The sequence below is a fragment of the Lagopus muta genome, chromosome 1, assembly GCF_023343835.1.
Source record: "Lagopus muta isolate bLagMut1 chromosome 1, bLagMut1 primary, whole genome shotgun sequence".
Classification (NCBI taxonomy): Eukaryota; Metazoa; Chordata; class Aves; order Galliformes; family Phasianidae; genus Lagopus; species Lagopus muta.
In genome coordinates this window covers 108731263-108752219 of record NC_064433.1, presented here as the reverse complement: position 1 = coordinate 108752219, position 20957 = coordinate 108731263, and the positions used below count along the sequence as shown (strand labels likewise).

Sequence of the window (20957 nt, the reverse complement as noted above, 5' to 3'; positions counted from 1 at the left end):
TGCTCTCCCAGCGATCCTTTCCGTTTATTTTTTATTTATTTATTTATTTAAATCGCGTTCCCCTTCCCGTGCGTCATCATCGTCTCGCCCTCTGGTGACGTCCACATTCCGCGTCTCGTTCGCACGTGGAAGAGGAATGGAGGGCGGATTGGGACGCAGCTCCGGGCCCGGCCCGACGTTAGCGCTCCGCGGGACGTTGATGGCCGTCGGCGGTGGGAGCCGGCTGCTGGTAGCGCGGAGAGGGGAGGAGAGGTTAGTGCGTGCCGGGTGGAGTGGGGTTGCCCTCCGGCTTGGCTCCTTGGGAACTGACTCTCAGAGTGTAGCAACACGACGAGGGGGACTGACTTTAAAGAGAGAGAGGGGATATTTAGCTTAGTTATAAGTTAGGAATTCTTCCCTATTCTTCCCTCAGAGGGCAGTGAGGCGCTGGCACAGCTGCCCAGAGAAGCTGTGGTGCCCCATCCCTGGAGGCGCTCAAGGCCAGGTTGGATGGGGCCCTGGGCAGCCTGAGCTGGTGGGGGGCAGCCCTGCTTGCAGTGGGCAGGGATCAGCTGAGCTTATAATGGCAAAAGATGTTCTGGAAGAGTTGACATGCTCTGTGGTTAAAGTCGTGTTTATTCCATTTCCTGCAGTTTTACTCAGGTGTTGTTTTCTGTTGTTTTTATTTGCAGGGATGATACTCTCTTCGTGTATGACTGTGCCAATGTGGAAAAGAAGGCCTTAGGAAATAAAGGGTGAGAAAATAAGTGTGGATATATATATGGTGTTTTCCTTGATGGTGCATCTGTGCCTGAGGTTATGTGACTGTCAAGGTAATAAACCCTTGAGATTGCTCCTTGAATAGGTGATGGCCAGAGGCTCATTGCTAACCTGATGGATATGTAGAGTCTTGCATCTGGGAAGGAATAACCACATGCCTCAGTACAGGTTAGGGGATGATCATCTGTAGAGGAGCTCTGCAGAGAAGGACCTGGATGTCCTGGTGGACCACAGGTTGGCCATGAGCCACCAGTGCGCCCTTGTGGCCAAGGAGGCCAGTGATATCATGGGGTGCATTGAAAGAGTTTGGCCAGCAGGTCGAGGGAGGTGATCCTCCCCCTCTACTCTGCCTTGGTGAGGCCACATTCAGCATACTATGCCCAGTTTTGGGCTCCCCAGTTTAAAAAAAAAAACAGGGATCTCCAAGGAGGAGTCCAGTGAAGGGCCACCAAGATCAGAAAAGCCTGGAGCATCTCCTTATGAGGGAAAGGCTGAGTATCATGGGTCTGTTCTGCCTGGAGAGAAGAAGACTGAGAGGGGGTCTGATAAACATTTATAAATATCTAAAGGGAGGTGGGAGGCAAATGGATGAGGCCAGGCTCTTCTTGGTGGCTTGTAGTGATAGGACAAGGAGTAAAACTTGAACACAGGAAGTTTCATACCAACATGCGGAAGAACTTCTTCACAGTAAGGATGACAGAGCACTGGAACAGGCTGCCCAGGGAGTTTGTGGAGTCTCCTTCTATGGAGATATTCAAGATCTATCTAGATGTTACCTAGATATGTGACCTACTGTAGAGTACCCATTCTAGCTGGAGGTTGGACTCAGTGATCTTTTGAGGTCCCTTCCAACCCCTGTGATTTTGTGATTCTGTGATATATGTCAATGTATATATATATTTTAGTTTCATCTCAGAAAAAATGCTGTATCTTTGATTAGAGCAACTAAGAAAACAAAACAAAACAAAACAAAAAAACAACCAAATTGGCACAGTCTTCACAGAATCACAGAACTGTAGGGGTTGGAAGGGACCTCTAGAGATTATCCAACCCAATCCTCCCTGCTGAAAGCAGCTTCCCTACAGCAGTTTGCACAGAAAAGCGTCCAGGTGGGTCTTGAATATCTTCAGAGGAAACTCCAGAACCTCTCTGGGCATCCTGTTTGAGTTTGTTCTTCCTTCTGCTAGTATGAGACTTCCTGTGTCCCAGTTTCTGCCCATTGCCCCTTGTTCTATTGCTGCACACATATAACTTCCTTTGAGTCTGTTCTGTAAGTTAGGAGATTTCAAACAGATGAAGAGGTCTTAATTTAAATTCAACCACTTGCCATTGTTATATCCATAACCAATTTTCCTGTTTTTCCTTCAGAGTGTATGAAGATATGCTAGCTTGAACTCTAGTACTTTTAAAGGAAAGAATAGCGAAGCCTTGGCCTTACATCAGTTTCCTTCTTCTTGTGCTTTTTCTTTCCCACCACAGAGAAAAAAGAAATGTAAAACTTGCCTCCTGATTATAAAAGCTGTTAAATATTTTAAAAACGCTCTAAGTATTAAATAAATTATTGTCTATAACCATACACTTGGAGTGCTATCTTCTTATGAATTTATGTGGAGGTTCCTGTACTGTGCACCACCCAGAAATAAGCAGTATGAAAACCAGGATTCCTGTCTGAATTTGAGTACAGCAAAGTTCTGTGTCTTGTTTGTACTGATTGGTTTGAATAAAGGGTAATTTCTCACATGGTGATTGTGATTCAGGGTTTAGTCATTGCAACCATCAGCTCTGTGCACTGTCCTGTATCGTGAAATGGAGATGTGTCTTAAAAGCTGTACGTTTATTCCTGGTTGTTTAAATTCCAACCTCTTGAGTTGAGAAGAAAGGTTTATCTTATTTATTATTACCTTGGTGAGTATAAAGAATATGAGCTTGTTGTGTCTGAACAGAAGGTCAGTACAAGGCACAAGAGGAAAACTTTTTCACTGTAGGAGTGTTTAAACATTTTAGCAGGACACACAGAGGTTGTAGAGTCTCCATTCTTAGACATATTTTGAGATTTCACTGCACAGAACCTGAGCGGCTTGCTGTAATTTGTCTTGAATTGTAGTGCGCTTCTGAACTGAATTATTCTGTTATTTGTGTGATGTGCCTTTGCAGGTCTTCATGTAGAATATTAGCTGTGGCATATTATTGTTTTTTTTTTAAATTGACATTGTTAAGTTCTAAGTTAGGCCATCATGTATCTGAAACACACCTGAAAGCATCTTTGAAAAGATTTTGTGGGCAAAGAGAGTCCCTATAGCTTTGCCTTAACATTCAAGTTAGCTTAACATTTTAAGCTCAAACATGACTTCTAGCATTGTACTTTCTTCTTTGTATTCCTTCTTGCTGGTGGAGTGAGAACAACCTTCTCTGGAGAATTTCAGGTTGTGAACTCTTGTTTTTTTTTTTCCTTTCCCTTCTCTCTATTAGACAGGATGGACAACCAGCAGACAAAGGAAGCGATAACATCCTAGCTTTTGCCTTCTCCCCATCAGGAGATTATTTTGTCTTGACAGATGACAACAAACAGCTGATTCTATTTCGGACTAAGCCCTCTTGGGAATGCATTAGCATCAGGTAAGGAAGCAGGATTTTACTTTTCTGTTTGTAATTGAGCTATGGATGATTAAGATAGAGTTATAATGTAGTAGGACTTGTGGTGCAGCCATTTCTTGTTGCTAAGCTTCCTCTTTTCTTTTTTTTTTTTCCCCCCTAGTACTTAATGTTTTTGGGAATTCACAGATTGTTGTGTCGTACCAAGAAGTGGTGTGTGGTACATCCCACACCAAGAGTGGAAGTGCAGATGTTTATGTTGTCTGGCAAAAGGGTAATCACTTTGCTTATTCCAAAAGACAATATTTCCATCTTTAAGAACTGGGACTTTACCTTCTCCTGGAGAGTGCTAAGGTTGAGCCTTTAAGAGTGACAGTGAGCAGGTTAGTGAACATGCTGTCTGCTTCTGTTGATTGGAGAAGATTTTCTAAGGAGTTTGTGAACTCTGTCTGAAAAGAGTATCTTTAGTAGTACTGATGTTTCCTGTCTGTAATGCAGTTCTCTTCTGAAAACTGTCTTCAGCTGTCCACCAGAGGTCCTCCAGTTACAAGTTTTTCATTGCTGCTTGTGACAATCCTCTGTAAAAAAAAGGGTTCTGTGAAGGACTTCCTGAGTAGGTAACTCAGTGTGTTAGGACACTGCCTCTGGTGATCTTGACAAGTGCAAAACCAGAATGAGCTCTTCCCAGCTTATCTGTGTGTGTGAGTTATACATGATGGGCCTCTGGGTTAACCATGTTGGGTTAATCAGTGGTGCAGTGAGTAATTGCTGACAAAATCAGAAATGACAAATTCTATTCACTCTGTGTTCTCGTTTCCTTGCTGTCCTGTCCTGTCCTGCCTGTAAGATGCCACTGGATAATTGTTTGACATTTTTAGTTTTCAACCAGAAGGTCAGCTAAGATCACAGATGGAAATTTTGTGCTGTTCCTCCTCCTGTTAGGAAACTGGAAATAGAGTCAAAAGGATCTCTGCATGGAAAAATAGATTGCCAAGGCTGAGTTATGTAACTTGTGATGGTTTTTGTGGCAAGCTGTATTAAAGGTTTCACATAGTGCTAGCTTTTGTAATAAGTAAGCTTGTGTCAGACCAGGAACTTCTGAGTCTAAGATCAAAGGCAGTACAGCCAAACTTGAAATAAGATTTCCTTGATGGCAAGGTATCCTATTTTGAAAATGTGCTGCAGTGTGTTTGTTAGTAGGCATTCATGTCCTATGGGTTATGCTATTCACAGTCACTAAGAATATGAAAACTTTCGTCAGTCTTTTGGAAGCGTAACATGTTGTTCTTTTGCCTCTAGAGGTCGCTGGGCTTCAGTGTATGTGAATAGAAATGCCCACTTCCTATGATCGCCACTGTCTGTGTATGCTCATTCAGGACATAGACTAGGAAAAGAGGTGTTTTGAAAATGGAAGAATAGTAGTAATAGCAATGGCTGTTAATTTGCAGAAGCATTCTTAAGTGATTAAGTCTATTTTAATACTTGTTTTTCTGGTATATGTGGCCCTTAAATTTACTTGAAAAGTTGTGAAAAAAACATACTGGCAACTGGAGCTATAAAATGCTGGCAAGTGATTTGGGAGAATCCAAGTTCCATTTCAGGGTTTTGCCTGGACAAGAAGCCTTGGGACTATATCTCTCTGACTCTATATGAGGAAGAAGTTGCTGTAAGGCTCACAGAGGACTTTGCTGTACAATACAGAGTAACTACTGGAGAAATGACTTCAAGGCAGTTTTTAATGTGTGGTTGCAAAGTAGGAGCTAAGAGCTTCTACCTTTCTTTCTTTTTTTCCTTGTGCCTAGACTGGATTTGTCTTACAGAGAATATAAGAAAATCCAGTAGACTTTCTTTAAAGCACAGCTATTTTTCTTTCAGGCCTGTGAATAGGAGATGCACTTCACTCGTTATTACAGCTGCAGAGGATAAGATTCTGGTGGCAGACAAATCTGGTGATGTCTATTCGTACTCAATAACAGAACCACAAGCAGAGGGCAAATTTGAACTGGGTCACTTGTCCATGCTACTGGATGCGGTAAGCACATCCCTCTGTGCACTTAGTGTGCAAACTCTCATTCCTTCATACAGTATAACAAAACAGTTCAATTGGAAGGGGCCTACAAAGTTCATCAAGTCCTACTGTCTGATTCCTCAAGGCCTTAAACTTGTATTCAGGTCTTTAATTGTTTCTCTTCTCTCAACTTGAGGTAGTTTTCTTTGCAAAAGAGCATCAGCCTCCTTTAGGCATAGATTACATACATGGCCTGAAATTCTTCCTACTGAGTTTGTCTGAATGGTGATTTTGGAAAAGAAGCAAGCATGTGGGTTTATCTAGCTGGATACGTGACCGTTCAAAAATTGTGTTACAGTCACAGAAGGCTTGGAGATGAAGAGCATAATGGAATTCACCCAGTCTGTCATGTCAGTTTAGCTCTTCAGTGTGATAAGTTTCTTTCTTTTGAAGATGCAGTGGAACTTGTGCTGTAGTGCTTTCAATTCAGCGGATTTTACTGGCCTTAGTGGTCTGTGCTACTTGTCTTAATAAGCAAGCAAGTTGCTCTCATAAAAATTTGTGCCTCAATCGTAGATGAAAGTGTGTGTGGCTTAATGCTTGCACTTGCTATTCAGCCTCAAGAGAATGAGGTAGTTGACTGCTTGTGTCTTTCACTGGTTGGGAAAAGTGTGTTGAAACAAACACTGGACTACTGGATACTAAAACTGCCACTTTACCAACAGGCACTGAGTCCCGATGACCGCTATATCCTCACTGCAGATAGAGATGAGAAGATCAGAGTCAGTTTGACTAAGGCTCCTTACAACATTGTATCTTACTGCCTGGGACATGAAGAGTAAGTTCCTTGCGCTCAATTCTTCAGTGTGCCTGAACAAATGAAGTGCTTGTCTGCCCAAATTATATTAAATGTCAGCCAGCTCTAGGTTACCAAGACTGCAAACTTTGGAGATTGTTAGCTCAAGACAGTCTTAGTCTTAGGAAGGGAGTGTCTTGTTTGAACAGATATTCATCTAATGGCATCTTAGGAGATCGAACTTGAAAGTTCTGTGGTAATACAAGCTGTGGTAGTTTTTTTCGTGTGTTTAAAATACAGCTGTATTGATGGGAAGGATAGAGCACTCTTCCGTTAAACATTAGGCTACAGTGAGCTAGGGACTGTAAAGTAGTCTTGTAAAACAGAATCCTGGAATCACACTTGTTAATGTAGTTTTCTGGTCTTTCTGGTTGCTGAGCAAAGGGACTTGGTGTTTTTCTTGAAACTGTTCTTTTGCTGTGGGTAAGAACATTTAGACAAATAGAAGGATATGTGGATGTGTCCTAGGGGATATCCTTATAGGAGGATGCTGCCATGATCTAAAATGTGACCTGCTACGAGAGTAGTAAGGGATGTCTTCTAGCTGGTATAGCAGTGCTAGCCTGCAGGAGGGACTGTACCTTCTCTTCTCAGTAGTTCTTCTCTCATTAAGAAGACTCAAATGGCAAACAGACTTTAAAAGATTCCCATGTCTACACTTTGCTTTGTAAAATGTCTGTGCTATTTTCTGTTTGCCTTCCATCTCTGGTTTTGTGGGCTTTTAAGGAGTTTTTTTTGTTGTTGGGGGATATTGAACTTGCTCAAGGAGGTGATTGAGTCACCATCCCTGGAGGTGTTCAAGAAACGTTTAGATATGATACTAGGCAACGTGGTTTAGTGGAGAAATACTGGTGGAGGGTGAATGGTTGAACTAGATGATCTTGGAGGTCTTTTCCAACCTTGGTGATTTTGTGATTTTATGATTTTATTTTCCTTAGCCATTAGTACATTTTGAAGACCATAGTGATAGGGTAACAAAGGAGATGTCACAGGTCACAGAACATGCTTAATTCTCTTTGGCTGGCTACAGACTTAATTGAGGATAACTACAGCCTTCCAGGCACGTTCATAAGGTGACACGACATGGTGCAGTCAGCTTGCTGTATTGGGAGCAAGAGTTAAAGTAAGACAGTGTGACTTTGGAACTTGAGGCGTGGGAGCAACCTATCTGAACTTACCCAGCTAAGTATTTAACAGAGCATCTAGGATGCGTTAATTTGGAGTGCCTGTCTGATTTTTTTTTTTTTAATCTCAATTTGATAATCTAGCCTGTATAGACCCAGAATAATATGAAACCTCCAAAGTACACATGTTAAAGTGTAGCCTTTGATATCAGATAATTTCTATAGCATATTTACACAGCCATATCTGCACTTTCCGCCTGCTTTGTACACAGTTCTACTTCCTAATGAATAGAACCTGGTGCCCCAGAAGGCAGTTTTAAACCGGGGCTATTGTGCCTGTGCAGAGAGTTCACTAATGGCTGTGTAGAGGAAAGGCACTTAATGTAAATTGCTTGAAATGTATGCAAAAATTCAGTGTCTAAGGAATGGATAAGCAGAGGACTGCAGAAAGCAGCTGTAATTCATGGATCTGGTTTCATGGTCCTGGTTTTTCTTTTGGGGGGGCTGCATGGTGATTCTTATTCTATTACACCTTCATGCACCTGCTGTTACTGCTTTGTCATGAAAGTTTGCCATTACAGTGACCAAATCTCTCTCTTCCTTTTTTTTTTCTTTTTTTTTTTTTTTCCTTCTTGTTTTAATAGTCTTAAATTTGTGCCTGTTTTCAAAAGCAAGACAGTCCCACTCAAGGCATTGCATTTTATACTGCTGAGCTGTAAGATAATAATAAACTTCAGAAGTTCAGGTCCTTGTTGTCCACCGGAGATGAGTCAAAGTAGATGTAGCAATATTAAATACTTCTGGAAGACAAGGATTCTGGCTGAATGTAGACACTGGTGGTAAATTGTCACAGACTTGTTTCAGAACTTTGTAAAGATTGGTTTTGAATGATCTCCAGCTGTGATGGGAGAGGTGTTGTAGATGAAAGCTGAGTCATCACTGTTGATGTGTATTAAAAGCATCTGTTGATAAGTGGTTTAAGTGGGCAGCATGAATTGAGAAAAGGGAGAGATCTACCTGAGTAAATCTGTCTACACTAGCCTTCTTTTTGGTCTCAATAGCAATGCTCTCAGCTGGGAAGAAGTTAGAGAAGAGTGTTGAGAGCAGGTGGGAAAATACTTATGTTAGATATGAAGTTCTTATAATGTATATAATGTACTAAGTACTGTAGGCATACCCTTTTTCTCCTCTTAACTGGCTTTATGTGGAGAAGCTGGTTGTTTTTTTTTTATTATAAGATTTTCTTTGAAATTGGTGTTTTCTCTTAGTGTGTTTTAAAAGACCTGAGTGTTATGGAAGAGAGAGTTCAGTATTTGACTTCTTTCCCTTTAGGTTTGTAAGCAGAATATTTGTAGTACCCAACTATCCTGATCTTCTGTTGTCAGCTTCTGGGGTATGTACTGCAGTTTCTTCCAAAAAGTGTTTTTCTTGAAAACTTAGACTTTGAAACCATTGTCTGCTTGTGTTTTCCGCAGGTCTCCTGGGACACTTGGAATAATCTTTTTTGCTTGTCCTCTCTCCCTTTTCCTCCCTTTCCCAGCTTTCTGTTTAGTGTTAAGCCTTTTTATTGCTGGACCATGAGAACCATTTACAATGTTTGCAGCAAAGCTAGCTTCTTACTAAGATCTTTGGGATGGAGAAATTGCAAAGCCCTCGGTATTTCTTCATCATTAACTCTTGCTTTGGAGCACTGACAGATTTTAATTGCTGCACTATTTAAACAACTTTGAAGCAAATGAGTATTATGTCAGCCTGCAGTGGTAATGAGTGTCTTGAGAATTAACTGCCTTAGAATCCCAGATTTTCTTAGAGCTTTTAAGATGAGAAAACTGTTCCCTAGTCACCCTCCCACTTGCTTCCCCGTGTGAGACATGCTCTGAGTTGTCCTCTTCTATATGTCCTCATAAATGCATCTAGTGTATGTTGAGTAGGGACTGCAGTGCAGTATAACACAATGCTTGGATGACAACTGAAGAAGTGTTTTAACTCCCTGCCATTCCTTTTCTTAAATTGATGGGATTCTTTTGTCACACCAGACACCAATCTGAATTAAGGGAAACAGTATTATTGGTATCTGAAACTACCAAAACTGAATAGGTGAGAAACAATTTTGAAGATTGTAGCAATTCTTAGCATTAATGTTCAATTCCTGCTCTTGCTTCCCTAAGACTCCTGTCTCTTGCTCCTCTTTTTAAGCAGTTCTACTGTCAGTGTTGTGTGGCTGTATTTCATTCTTTGCAAAGTCTCTGGAAAAACAGTCACTGAAGAGAGGTGTTCAGTTTTTCTCCAGGAGGTTACTGAATCAAATGAGAATTTTGGTGATGACAAGTCTTAGAGCTACCCAATTTCCACTTCAAAGGGAGAATTACAGTCATCATGACTGAATAATTTAGAATTATGGAGAAAGGGGGTGAATTGTGTTAATTAAAATGCCTTATCTGCAATTTGAAGTCTTAGCTAAGTAACTACTTAGGAACTTCTGTGGGAATCTCTTCAGGGAAATAGAATTTAGCTGTAGGCCACAAGTGGCCACTCTTTGCCTGAGGAACTGTTAGTCATCAACTTGTATTCGCTTCAATCTATCCAGGATTGCACTCTAAGACTTTGGAAATATGAAACTGGGGAAGAAGTGTACTGCTGTCATCTAAGCAGTGTCTGTGGGTCTGAGACAACCAAAGTGGACCAGGTATGGCTGTGTCAATGCTTTTGCTGTCCTGTGGATCCTTATGACTCCCAGAAGTGTTTGTCACATTTTGTCAGGAGTGCATCCCTTCTGTTAGTGGTATTGGAAGTTACATAAGACCTAGAAACTGTTAAATAGCCTGGAATTTAAGGGAAGGAAAAAAGTCCCTGAAATTCGTTTTTGTCTTACATGAGTTACATGAATTTCTAAAAATGCTAAGCAATGACTAAAAGTAGCTGTTCTTAGTTCTTGCAGAATACACGTTCTGCAAACCAAAATAAGCCTTCACTTACTATTTTTTTCAGAAAACACTGGTGTCTTAGTCCCTTAGCTAGAAAGTATACTGTAAGACTGGAAAAATCTAAAAAAAATTGACCCATTTGTAACATACTTAAATTGCAACTTGAACAGCACTTTGAATTTTTTGAGTGAAGAGGCTTTGTAATATTTGAAACCAGTTATCTGAAATAGTGTTGCCCCGTGGAATCAAACTGCTAGGATTTCTTTTTTGTTTTTTTTTTTGATTGTTCTGAAACTGGGCAGTGTCCAAAACGAAAATGTATTGCTTGTTGCTTGTTGAAACTGAATATCCCAGAAGCAGTGCTTATACTGCAGTCTGTACGTGAGTAGTATGATACATACATGCTCAGGGTGCCAATGGGGAACTGACCTGATCTTGTTAGTCAGAATGCCTGTAATGAACTGAGAGGACTGCACATGGAGGGACAATACTCCTAGGGACAGACCTGACAGCTCGTTTTTTTTCTACGCAGAAGACATCAGTGGGTGTTTGGTTTCGTTTGTTTGTCTGTTTTTTAGGGATAGTAACATGCAACTTTCATTTCTGTCTTTAACGAAGCTCTGAGGGCAGCCCACTTGCATCACAGGATTCTAACCTCAGAAACTGAAACACTTGTTTTTGCCCTTGATGTCCTCTGAGCAGGAGTTCGTAACAACTATCTGGACGATGTAACCTGCTCTTGAACTTAAAAATAGTTGAAATTTTAAACCAACTCCTGTCCAGATACACAAAGTCTTTCAAATCGTTTCTGCTTTAGTGCTTGAAATCTGGATTTTCGAAGTCGCTATTGACTTTTTTTCCCGTAAGTGAAAAATTGACTCAATAAATTAGATCACAAATCCACCCAGTTGGTATCCTTGTGTAATCTGGGTGTTTTACACTTGTTGTCAAAAGAGAGTGCATTGTTGAAACAACACTGTTTTATAACTGTTGAATCTATGTCTTCAGTAAAGTTGCAGGGTATTTATTTGAGAATGGCTTTATTTTACAATACTTTGCCTGCTAGATTTATTGGGTCATTGGAATCTAGTAAGCAACTTGCTGTGAATGGAGCTATATTATTACTTCTGTGTGACTTGTTGCTTAGACTGGCTTATTATTTAGCTGGCATATAAATTAACTGTGCTGTATTGCTAAACAGATTTCACTACATACTTCTGGCAGACCAGCTCTACTGTTTTAAGCCTGTGTGGTGACCATTCATTAATGCATTAATTTTTTTTAAAAGATTGTTTTTGTCTTGATGGCCGGCCGGACCAGAGGAGTGTTTTGATGGCATTGTAGGGCTGGAAACGGCAGAGAAATTGATGTCCAGCAGTGGTATTTAGTCATGATGTGCATCCAGCTGTACAAAAGGGCAACGATTATCTTCAAACCAAGTGTGACATTTATAGTTGGAATTTAAGGTAACAGGGTCTTGAGTTAGTGCTTTAAAGGTGCCACTCAGTCTGCTAATGACTCTGGCAACCGAAGATAACGTGGGGTTGTAATTGTTTTTTTTCCTTTCTTTCGTGTTACATTTCATTTTTGCCACTGTTACCCGCTATGAATTAACTGAAGCTCAAAATATCATTTGAAGCATAGTGATAATGGAATTGCAAGTAGTGGTGGGCCACATGAGTGCAGAGATGTGGGCTTGTTTTCCTTGGCAGATGATGAATTTGTCTGTTTTGGGTATGTAGGAGTGTTTCTGAGCAGTGTAGTGCTGGTTTCAGTTTATAGATTGCAAATTCCTTGTTCAGTTTTCCCACTAGAATGGAAGCAATTCTCTAATTCCATGGTGCTATATAAATATTCTCCTGATTTAGAGCTTTCACCCCATCTGATCTTCTTGACAACAGAAGCTTGTTTAAAGTCCAGAACATGAATTGCACAACTCCACCCCAGTGCTCCAGTACATTAAGTTTCCATTGAGCTTCCCCTTCTCACAGACAACATCAGGAGTTAATTTTAAGGTGTTGGCAAGCTGATAACACTGGCACACAAGTGCTGAGTAAGTGAAGAGAGTATCAAGTGAACATCTGTTTATCACAGGCTGTTCACACAGCTATTCTCTAAGTTAACTGATTTCATAGGCTTGTCCTTGAACAAGATACTATTCTGGGCTTTGCATTCAATTCACTGATTGTGAACTTCCCCATTAAAGAAACATGGAAAGGAAGGAGCTTGCTAAGAAGATGTGTTTCCATGTCTTTGTCCAGCTGTGAGTAGCATTTGGTTTAAATCAAAGTCTCCTCCTGTCTCCCTGGTGAGGAGTGGGAGAGAGCTTCTGCATGTGTAATGTTCACAGAACCCTTTGTCTCTGTGACAAAGCGTGGACTGTGTAGGTGGGCGCTTCCATCACTGCACTTACTGTGAAAGCTGGCATGAGACAGAGAGAAGCTTTGTTATTAGAGATAAATATCATCTTGGATTATTTCCTTGAATGTCTAGAAAACCCACTGGTGGTTTATAAAGGAGTTGTCAGTTCTACTCTGAAGTTATGGTATAAGTGATTCCTCCCTGCAGTAACTACATCTAAAATGTTCGTTGTAGCTACCCACTCATCTTCATCCTAGTAAGTATTTGAAATAGCAGGCTTATGTTATATCTGTGTTATACAGGGGCCTGAGGTCCCCCTGTGAAATATGAAATAACAACTTTGTATTTCTGCAGTGGAGCAAGAGATTAATGCCATGTGTTTACAAGAGCTCTGACACATCCCATCCTTTTGATAAAGGATTTTAGAAAGTGTTTCCTCTTCTGCCCAACCAAAGGAGTGAAAAAGTGAGAAGCATGTGCTGCTAGCGCTGCATGCTGTTGTTCTTTCTTTCTCTCACCTCCTCTAAGAGATTGTATCACAAGAGATTTTTTTGTCTCTTGTGCTGGAGAAGCACTGATTTTCAGCTATAATTACACTGCTAATTAATTTTCCTTCCTGTGGTTAGTTCATCTTCTAGCAGTTGTCATGTACTGTTCAGAAGAGGATTAGCTTCTTGTATTAAACTTGTTGACTAGAATGCTTGGAGGCTGTAAGGGCTTGTTTTGCTTCCTTCAGTTGATTGCAAAACTGTGGGGTAGGTTCCTAACAACACCTGTACATCAATTGCTGACTCAAACATAATGTTCAGATGAAGTTGGTGGACTAGAGGCTCTGTTTTGTGAGCAGTGTTGTGTTAGGGAGAGGTGAGGGATGAGTGGGAGTAAAATGAAGGGGAATTTGAGGACACATCTGAATTCTGCCAGCAAAATGACAAGAAGATACATTTTCCCTGCCCTAAAGGGAGCAACTGACTACTACTCTAGTAAGAAGGCTTTATTAATCAGAAATGTTATCACAACTTAAAAATATCCTTGAGAACCAGCCTTTTTGCTTTTGCAGTCTCATCTTTTATGCCGCATGATAGATACTTTTGAAAGAGCACCCTGGGGCATCTTCTTGCAGATTTTATGCTCATCTCCAGTTGTTAGTTCCCACTTGGGGACACTCAAATCAGCTGTTATATATTTCAAGTGATATGGTTTATCTTGCAAAGATATTGCCGTGATTTTCTCCCAGGTTCTCAGTTGAAACTGTATGATTTCTAAATACAGTATAGTTAGCTTTTCTTCTTTAAAACTAGGAAAATGGCCTGAGATAGTCTTGCCTTGTTCTTCAGAACGTATTTCATGTTGGGCGGTATGACTTCACTCACATGCAGGTTGAAAATAGGGGCAACCAGCAGGAATACTGGCTATGCATCACTGTCTTCTTTTTATAACAAATGTAATAGCAGCTTAGCATTACAGGAAAGAATTTTTAAGGGTGTACTTTCCTGCATTGTCTTATCTCATAGTTAGTTTATTGAGAGTAGTTCATTAAAACTGTTATATTTTATCTCTGTTAAGATGGCTGCAAAGGGAGAAGTGTGGAAAGCCTCATAAAACGGCAAACACTGATGCGAAATATATTTGACTGCAGTTTAATTACGTTGCTTAGCTTGCTGTAAATTAAGACATCTGCTGAATTTTTAAAAGACACAAAGTTGAAAGTGAATTTTCTGCCTATGTAATGGTCTCAATTTACGAGGATGTTTCCTTTTCTTTTTCTCATAGAAATATATTGTCTCAAGAATAGCCTACTGCTGTCAAGGAAGTTATGTTGCCATACTGTGTGACTGGTAAGAGTAAAGGGAATAATGGCTAAAGTCACCACAGCTCCTCTAAAGGAGAGAACAGCTGCTGCCATTTCCTAGCAAACTGAAGTACTTGGTACTTTTGATCTGAGTGTCACAGGGATGCCCCCTTCCCATGGGGGAAGTCTGAAAGTCCTTTTTGTACATGGTTTGAATACAGAGTTGAGTAAAGGCTACCTGACCTAGGCAGCTTTTGCAGAATTTGTGATGCGTTTCCCTCACAGGAGGATGCAAATCTTGGGCACGATGGCACTGCCTGGCCCTTGTGTTTTGTACGGGGTGCTGTAGTACCGAGTACCCAAATTTCCTGTGCCGTGTTCTGCTCCTGTAAATTAATTTTGACATTCTATTCAAAATCACCATGTTACTTCAGTTTAAAACTGCCAAGAGAATGTGTTGACTTTTGGATCAAATGTATATGTCTGTGTGAGCACTCTGGAGCTGAAGAAACCTTCTAGTCCAGCTGGCAGGGAGATACCTTGCAGAGATGGACAGTCTTCCCTTCTCTTTCTGCAGCCCCTAATGTCTGCCGGGAAAACTGTTCTTGCTGACAAAAGCATGCCAGCAGGAAAGGGAGAGATGCCAAAGCTGTCCATACAGTCAGCAATCTGTCCCCTTGGTGAACTTGGTCTTTGCCAGAGGACCATCTGGCATGTACTGCCAGGCTTTGTGTCGGCAGCTGAAGTGTCTGTGCTACATAAGCCGGGAGCCACGCCGTGCTCTTTGTCAAAGTTTCTTTTTTACACCTCCACAGCCCAGCATTTCTAAGCAGTACTGCTGTGTAGGCCTTGTAGGCCAGAGGGAGTGGAGATGTCCAGGGAAGTTGGGGAGCACAGTACATGAAGGTAGGAGGGCTATCAGGAAAGATGGAGATGAGTTCCTTGCCGGTGCAGTGCTACAAATCTGTTCTTCAGCCATTCATGGTTTCCTATCCCTCTCATTCCTCCTTCATTTCCCTGGCGTGTAATTGTTTTCCTTTTTTATTTTTACCAGTGCTCAGATATATACTCTTTCATTTGAACTCCTTTAGACCAGTTGTACTGTGATGGAATGCTCCCCATGTAAATCCTTAGTAATTTTCTTTACTACCTTTTTCTTTTAAAGAAAAGGCAGTGTGGCCTGCTTTTTCTTTCATATGACATTTGGAAGACCATCTGACATATTACATGTCTGCAGCTTCTGCCTCAGACCCTGTAAGCAAACCTGAAGTGCTAGGGTATTTTTTGTAATTCCTAATGATTTGCTTTGGCTTTGTTTGGATTTAGAGTGGGTGTTTGTCATTTGCTGAGAAATGATGGCAGTAGGTGGATTTGGTAATAATGGTAATTAAGTTTTTCCTCTCAAAAGTATTCCCACAGTCTACATCTTTCAGCTTGATGCCGTTGCCCAGCAGCTAGTTTACAGAGAGCAAATTTCTTTGAAGCATAAATGTTGGGACATTGCATTTGGGGAAACAGGAGAAATCTGGATTCTACAGGAAGACAGTGAAGCCCCTCTTCAATTGTACAGACCATGTGATGGACAGTGGAAGGTAGATACTGATGTTATGCTAATACTGTGGATGTTTTGTCTTGACCTCATAACAAAACCAGGGTGAACTATGTTCCATGAAAACTAACAACTGATATGCTTCTCTTTTTCAGTTTTGAGACTGAATAGAAGTCTTAGATATCACACATTCTACTTCTCTTATGTCTGTATAACGCAAAGCCACTGAGAGCTCATTACCAGTCTCTTCTCTGGTAAAGCTAACATCTGGTGCAGTAGCATCAAAGAGAATGCTTGTCAGCTATGGCACACAGTACTTTAAAGCATTTCTTGTGCTCTCTGGGTGCTGCACTTGTTTAGTTTAAAAATACTCGCTGTCCTTTTGCTGTGCTCATCTGTGAGCTGTTGCATTTTTCAGTTTGCTGTCAAACACCAGACTCCTTGTTTACGCATGAAATATCATGCAGTGTTCTTCCTTTTTCCAGTCTGTAACCGATGATGAAGAATTGCAGAGGATGTCTAAATATCTTCTTGACAACTGGACAACATTTGAAGGTGAGAAGTTTGGCCTAGGAACTGTAATTTTAGAGCTAAAGTTTTAAGAGCAAAATCAGAGTTCTGATCAGGTCTCTTAAAGTTACTTAATCTCTCAGCTTTCCCTTTTCAGCTTCATCTTTCTGTCTGGTATGGAAATTTGTGTTGATAATGAATGGTATTCAAGTTACTGTTCTTAAAAATAGTGCAGGAATCTGTTTTACACAGATATCTTAGTATATGGCTGTATATAAACACCCTATCACAGATCTGCTGCAATCTCTCTTACTGCTCTGATACTGAACTACATGTTTTTTTCTCTTGTCTGTTACCTTGATATGAAAGTATGGTGGAGATAGTAAGAGACTAGATAGTGGCTGCCATTAAGGTAGCTGCGCTCGACCTTCGAAATCTCAAAGGAGGTCAAGTGCCCTTTTAGAAGTGGGGGTGTTTGCATGCAGATGTTGCAGACTTGATAGTTACAGCCAGACAGACTATTAAAAGTACAAGGGCTGAGTGAAAATGAATAATAGGGAACTAATAAGAGCATGCAGGAGAAGAGATTCTGAGCATAATTTTCCAGTGTAGCAAATTACTGTGATACATGATAGCCTGTTGCATCTGGGGCTGGGAAAGGAGGACTGCTCCTCGACAGGATCTATTATGCTTAATTAGTAAGGGAAGGCTCGCTTGATAAGCACTTACTCCAGTCCATTATTAGTGCTTGAAAAGGCAGCTACTTCTCTTGAAAAAGGTGATCATTGTATTGCTTAAACCAGTTTTTCAAATGTCTGCATAGCCTCCTTTTTGCCTTTTAGAAACATCTTTCAGCTCTTCGCTGATTCTTTAGGCTTTAAGATGTGTAGGTCAGTGTTGAAGCAAATGCTGAACAGTTCGAAATTATGTTAGAATTGATCCCAGAAGGAAGGCTGAGCAAGATTTTGTGCTGACTGACCAAGCAGAGTGCAGAGCAGATATTCAGAATGACAGCATACAGTTTGTCCCAGGGACAAAGGCTGCTCAATTGGTTTCTGTGTGGGTGCAAGACCCTTGAAAGCAAAACCATGTACTTTGCCAACTACTAGCGAGGCAATGTTGCTGTGTCTGTGTACCAAAAAGCAGCAGTATGTGTATGTACATTACTGTGAAGAAGCACACTTGCTTCAGGAACAAACCGTTGCAAAACCGGATTTTCATGCTTGTGATTTTCTGGAAGTTAAAAAAAGGTAAGGATACAAAGGGGAACCAGTGATATTTGGCTCTGTCAAATGGATCCTCTGGAAGCTTTCAGAAATGTGAACCTAACCAGCTGCTGCCATGGTGAATTCTCTGCAATAATAATCTGATTGCTATCTTTTGCATGGTAGTTACCTGTTTAAACACCTCTAAACTTACAGTCCTGGGGATGCTATGATGACTATTATGCTGGATTCACAGAATTGTAACAAAATCACTTCGGATGAATGCTTAGAAATGCATAGTACTGGAAGAAATGACTGTTTGATGCCTGCATCTCTGGGCTTAATCTAAGAAACTCTAGGAAACAAGTCAACTAAGGACAGTTGCGTAGTAATTTATGCCCTTTGCAGTGTTTAAGCTCTGGGGAAGAATGCCAGCAGGCTGCCTGATAATAGGTTGCTACAGCAGTAATATAAAAGCGAGAGCCTTGAAGCTGTGCAAGTGTCCAGTGTGTAAAGAGAGCTGTGTGCTTTCCTTGCTTGGGAGCCAGGTGCCTGCCTGAGTATTAATTTTTTTAGCTTGGTTGCACTTGGCTTTGTGAATGCAGAACAGATGATACTCCCACAAACAGTGCTGATGCTGTATTTAATTAAGTGGATAGGACTACAGTAAATGAGTTGAAATTCCATTGTCTGAAACTCCAGTTCAGGAAATAATTGGTGAGACTGCTAAGGGAATTAACACATGTCTTGTGTTCCTGTTTTGCCCACTTGCAGGGTTTGTTGGTGCAGAGAGCCACTACAGCAGTCTCTACAAGGCTTCGTTTGATAGTATGGCTGTCTACCTACAGAGGAAAGAGGAAAGGATACAGAAGCAGAAAAAGAAAAGGCAGAATCTGCAACATGATGCTAATGGACAAACCAAAAAGATCAAAACAGAAGAATCATCACTATGACACTGTTTGTTGTTGGCTTGTAACTTTTGCTTTGCTGGAAGGAACTGATTGGACTGTAAACTGTTTTTAAATGGAAAAGGATTAATGGAAGAAGATTTGTTTAAACTCAAATTCAAGTTTTCAGGCAGCCCACTGTAGCAATATCCCGCTTGCAGCAGCTATTTTATGTACTGTATGTCTAAGCTTCTGAGAGCATAAAAATGTCAGTATTTCAGTCCTAGAGATCTCTGCTGCATGACGTATGATTACTGGTGGCTTTCTCTGAAGCAGGATTTTCCTTTTGCCTACTGTGTTCAGGCTTGCATCTTCAGGTGAAAGTGCACTGATTGAAATTGACATTTTTTTCACTTTTTAAAAATTCAGTTAGTTAATGTAACTAGCACAGCGTAACTGGCTGTGGGAAAGGGGCTATTGCATAATTCTTGCTGCCTGTGAAGGGTTTCCATTTAATGTGGTTAGACGTCTGCCTGGCTTCAATTCAATGCTTCTCTTTGGAGGAAGGAGTGCAGAAATAGGTTTTACACCCTGAAAAGTAAAAGTGAAAAGTGTCAGTCAACTTTATGCTATTGGAAGATTCTTCTGTTGCAATATGATCCCAGTCTGTCTGTGAAGATGATTTGAAAGGCCTGTGAGCAATGCTTGGGAGTGTGCTCTGCTTCATTCAACAAGAACTCTTTCATGTTGCAATTAGCCAAGAGGCACATCTTTTTGAAAAGTTATCAGTGAGAGCCTTCAGGGGTCAGTTGCTGCTTCATCACATGGCAGAAGATGTGTGTTCATCTACCAGATGGCATCCTGGCTGTATGATATATAATACAATATACTTCAGCTGAGACCGTAAAATCCAGGTGTTGGTATCTGTATAGTTCATTAAAGATACTCAGCATTAGCCTTTGAGTCATAATTTGTTCTCCTCAGTCTCTTTCTATATCTGTGATCTCCTGACTATGTAGATGCTAATGAATTTTGCACTCAAAGTTTAGTTATGTTAATGTTGAAGGCATTGCTGAGATATAGCTTGTTTTGAGAATAGCAGCCATTCTGCCGTGAAGCAAAACTTGAGCTGACGTCTGCTCAAAACTGCAGTGTTGTCCTTATTCTGGGTCCCAGAGGCCACAACTCTTTCTTATGCTGCAAGATTTCATATGGATTTTCATATTAGCTTCACTTAAAAGTGCATTTATAAGAATGAAGTGTTGTTCTCATCAGTGCAGAGCCGGTGATTCACTTCCAGGGTCTGATTTCTTTGATTCCTTTTCGTAGGGGACCTGTTGCCTTGGAAATAGTCTATTTGGGTAAATGCTGTGAAGTATCAAGAGTGATGTTGCCTGTTCCGATTAAAGGTCTCAATTCTGTCAGGAGCTGCCTTGCTGCTAATGGAAGGTGAAGTAGTTCTTACTACAGTCCAGCTATATGAAATAAAGATGCACTGCTGTGTCCACAGGGTATCCCACATGGACTAGGAGCTAGGACTAAGAAATACTGTAATTTCAGTCTTGCAATGGACAGCTGCATGTGTGAAGTGCTTTCACTGTATTTGGAGCACTTAAATGCACTGACCTAACACTGACAGTGCACACTGTTCTTTTCAAGAAATGATGAGAAATTGCCATCTGAAGTGCTCAACGTTATGGATACGAATTATAACTTGGAGGCTGAAGTGGCTTCTGTACAGTGATGGTTTGTTTTTGAGGGGGGTTGTGTGATTCCTAAGCTCTGGTTGTGATGAACAGTGAGTTCTTTGGTCAAATGCCCGGGGTGCCACACCTGAATGGAGGTGTTGCTGCATTTCTAGTGCATTTGTATTCACCCTGCAGCAGGGAGCTGCCAGGAAGCCCAGAGGGAAGAGGAGATGTTGTACAGATGTTCCTGCCTAGGGAGAGCCAGGTAGCTCACAGCCAAGGTGGTATTTGGGAGCTGCGTCCTACTGCAACGTGGCACATGGTGCTGTTGGGTTGGGATATGGTCCCACTTACAGCCTTTGGGAAAGCACTGGGGAAAGGCATGATGGTAAGCTGGGCCTGGCATTTCCCACAATGGGGAGCAAGAGCTGGCCCTGATATGTGCTCCTGAGCACCCTGTCCCATCTTGGCTCCTACCTGAGGCCTTGAAGCATGAGGAGGAAGGGGCTGAAGGTGCCACAGCAAGAGCAAACCCGTGGGTCTCCATGTCTCAGCCTGATGCTGGCATCTCTAGCAGCTCTTTTCTCGGGCTTCCTGCAGCTCCTCTGTGCATCCCACTGACTGCATTCCTCTTCCTCTTTCACTGCTGCTCATCCATCTGCTAACCAAATTCCAGCAGGAGGATGTCATGGCAGGGACATG

At 41.2% G+C, this 20957-nt stretch overlaps 1 protein-coding gene across 1 annotated transcript; it reads left to right on the top strand.

Annotated features, from left to right (window-relative positions):
• The first annotated feature begins 10 nt into the window (after positions 1-10).
• On the top strand, positions 11-19522 carry WDR4 (WD repeat domain 4). The gene is made up of 11 exons (XM_048933141.1): positions 11-252; positions 672-734; positions 3229-3375; positions 5227-5383; positions 6085-6197; positions 8672-8732; positions 9927-10025; positions 14398-14462; positions 15825-16008; positions 16451-16520; positions 18455-19522. Exons 1-11 carry the CDS (start codon positions 137-139, stop codon positions 18631-18633), a joined length of 1254 nt encoding a protein of 417 aa, XP_048789098.1. The 5' UTR covers positions 11-136; the 3' UTR covers positions 18634-19522.
• Positions 19523-20957: the final 1435 nt, after the last annotated feature.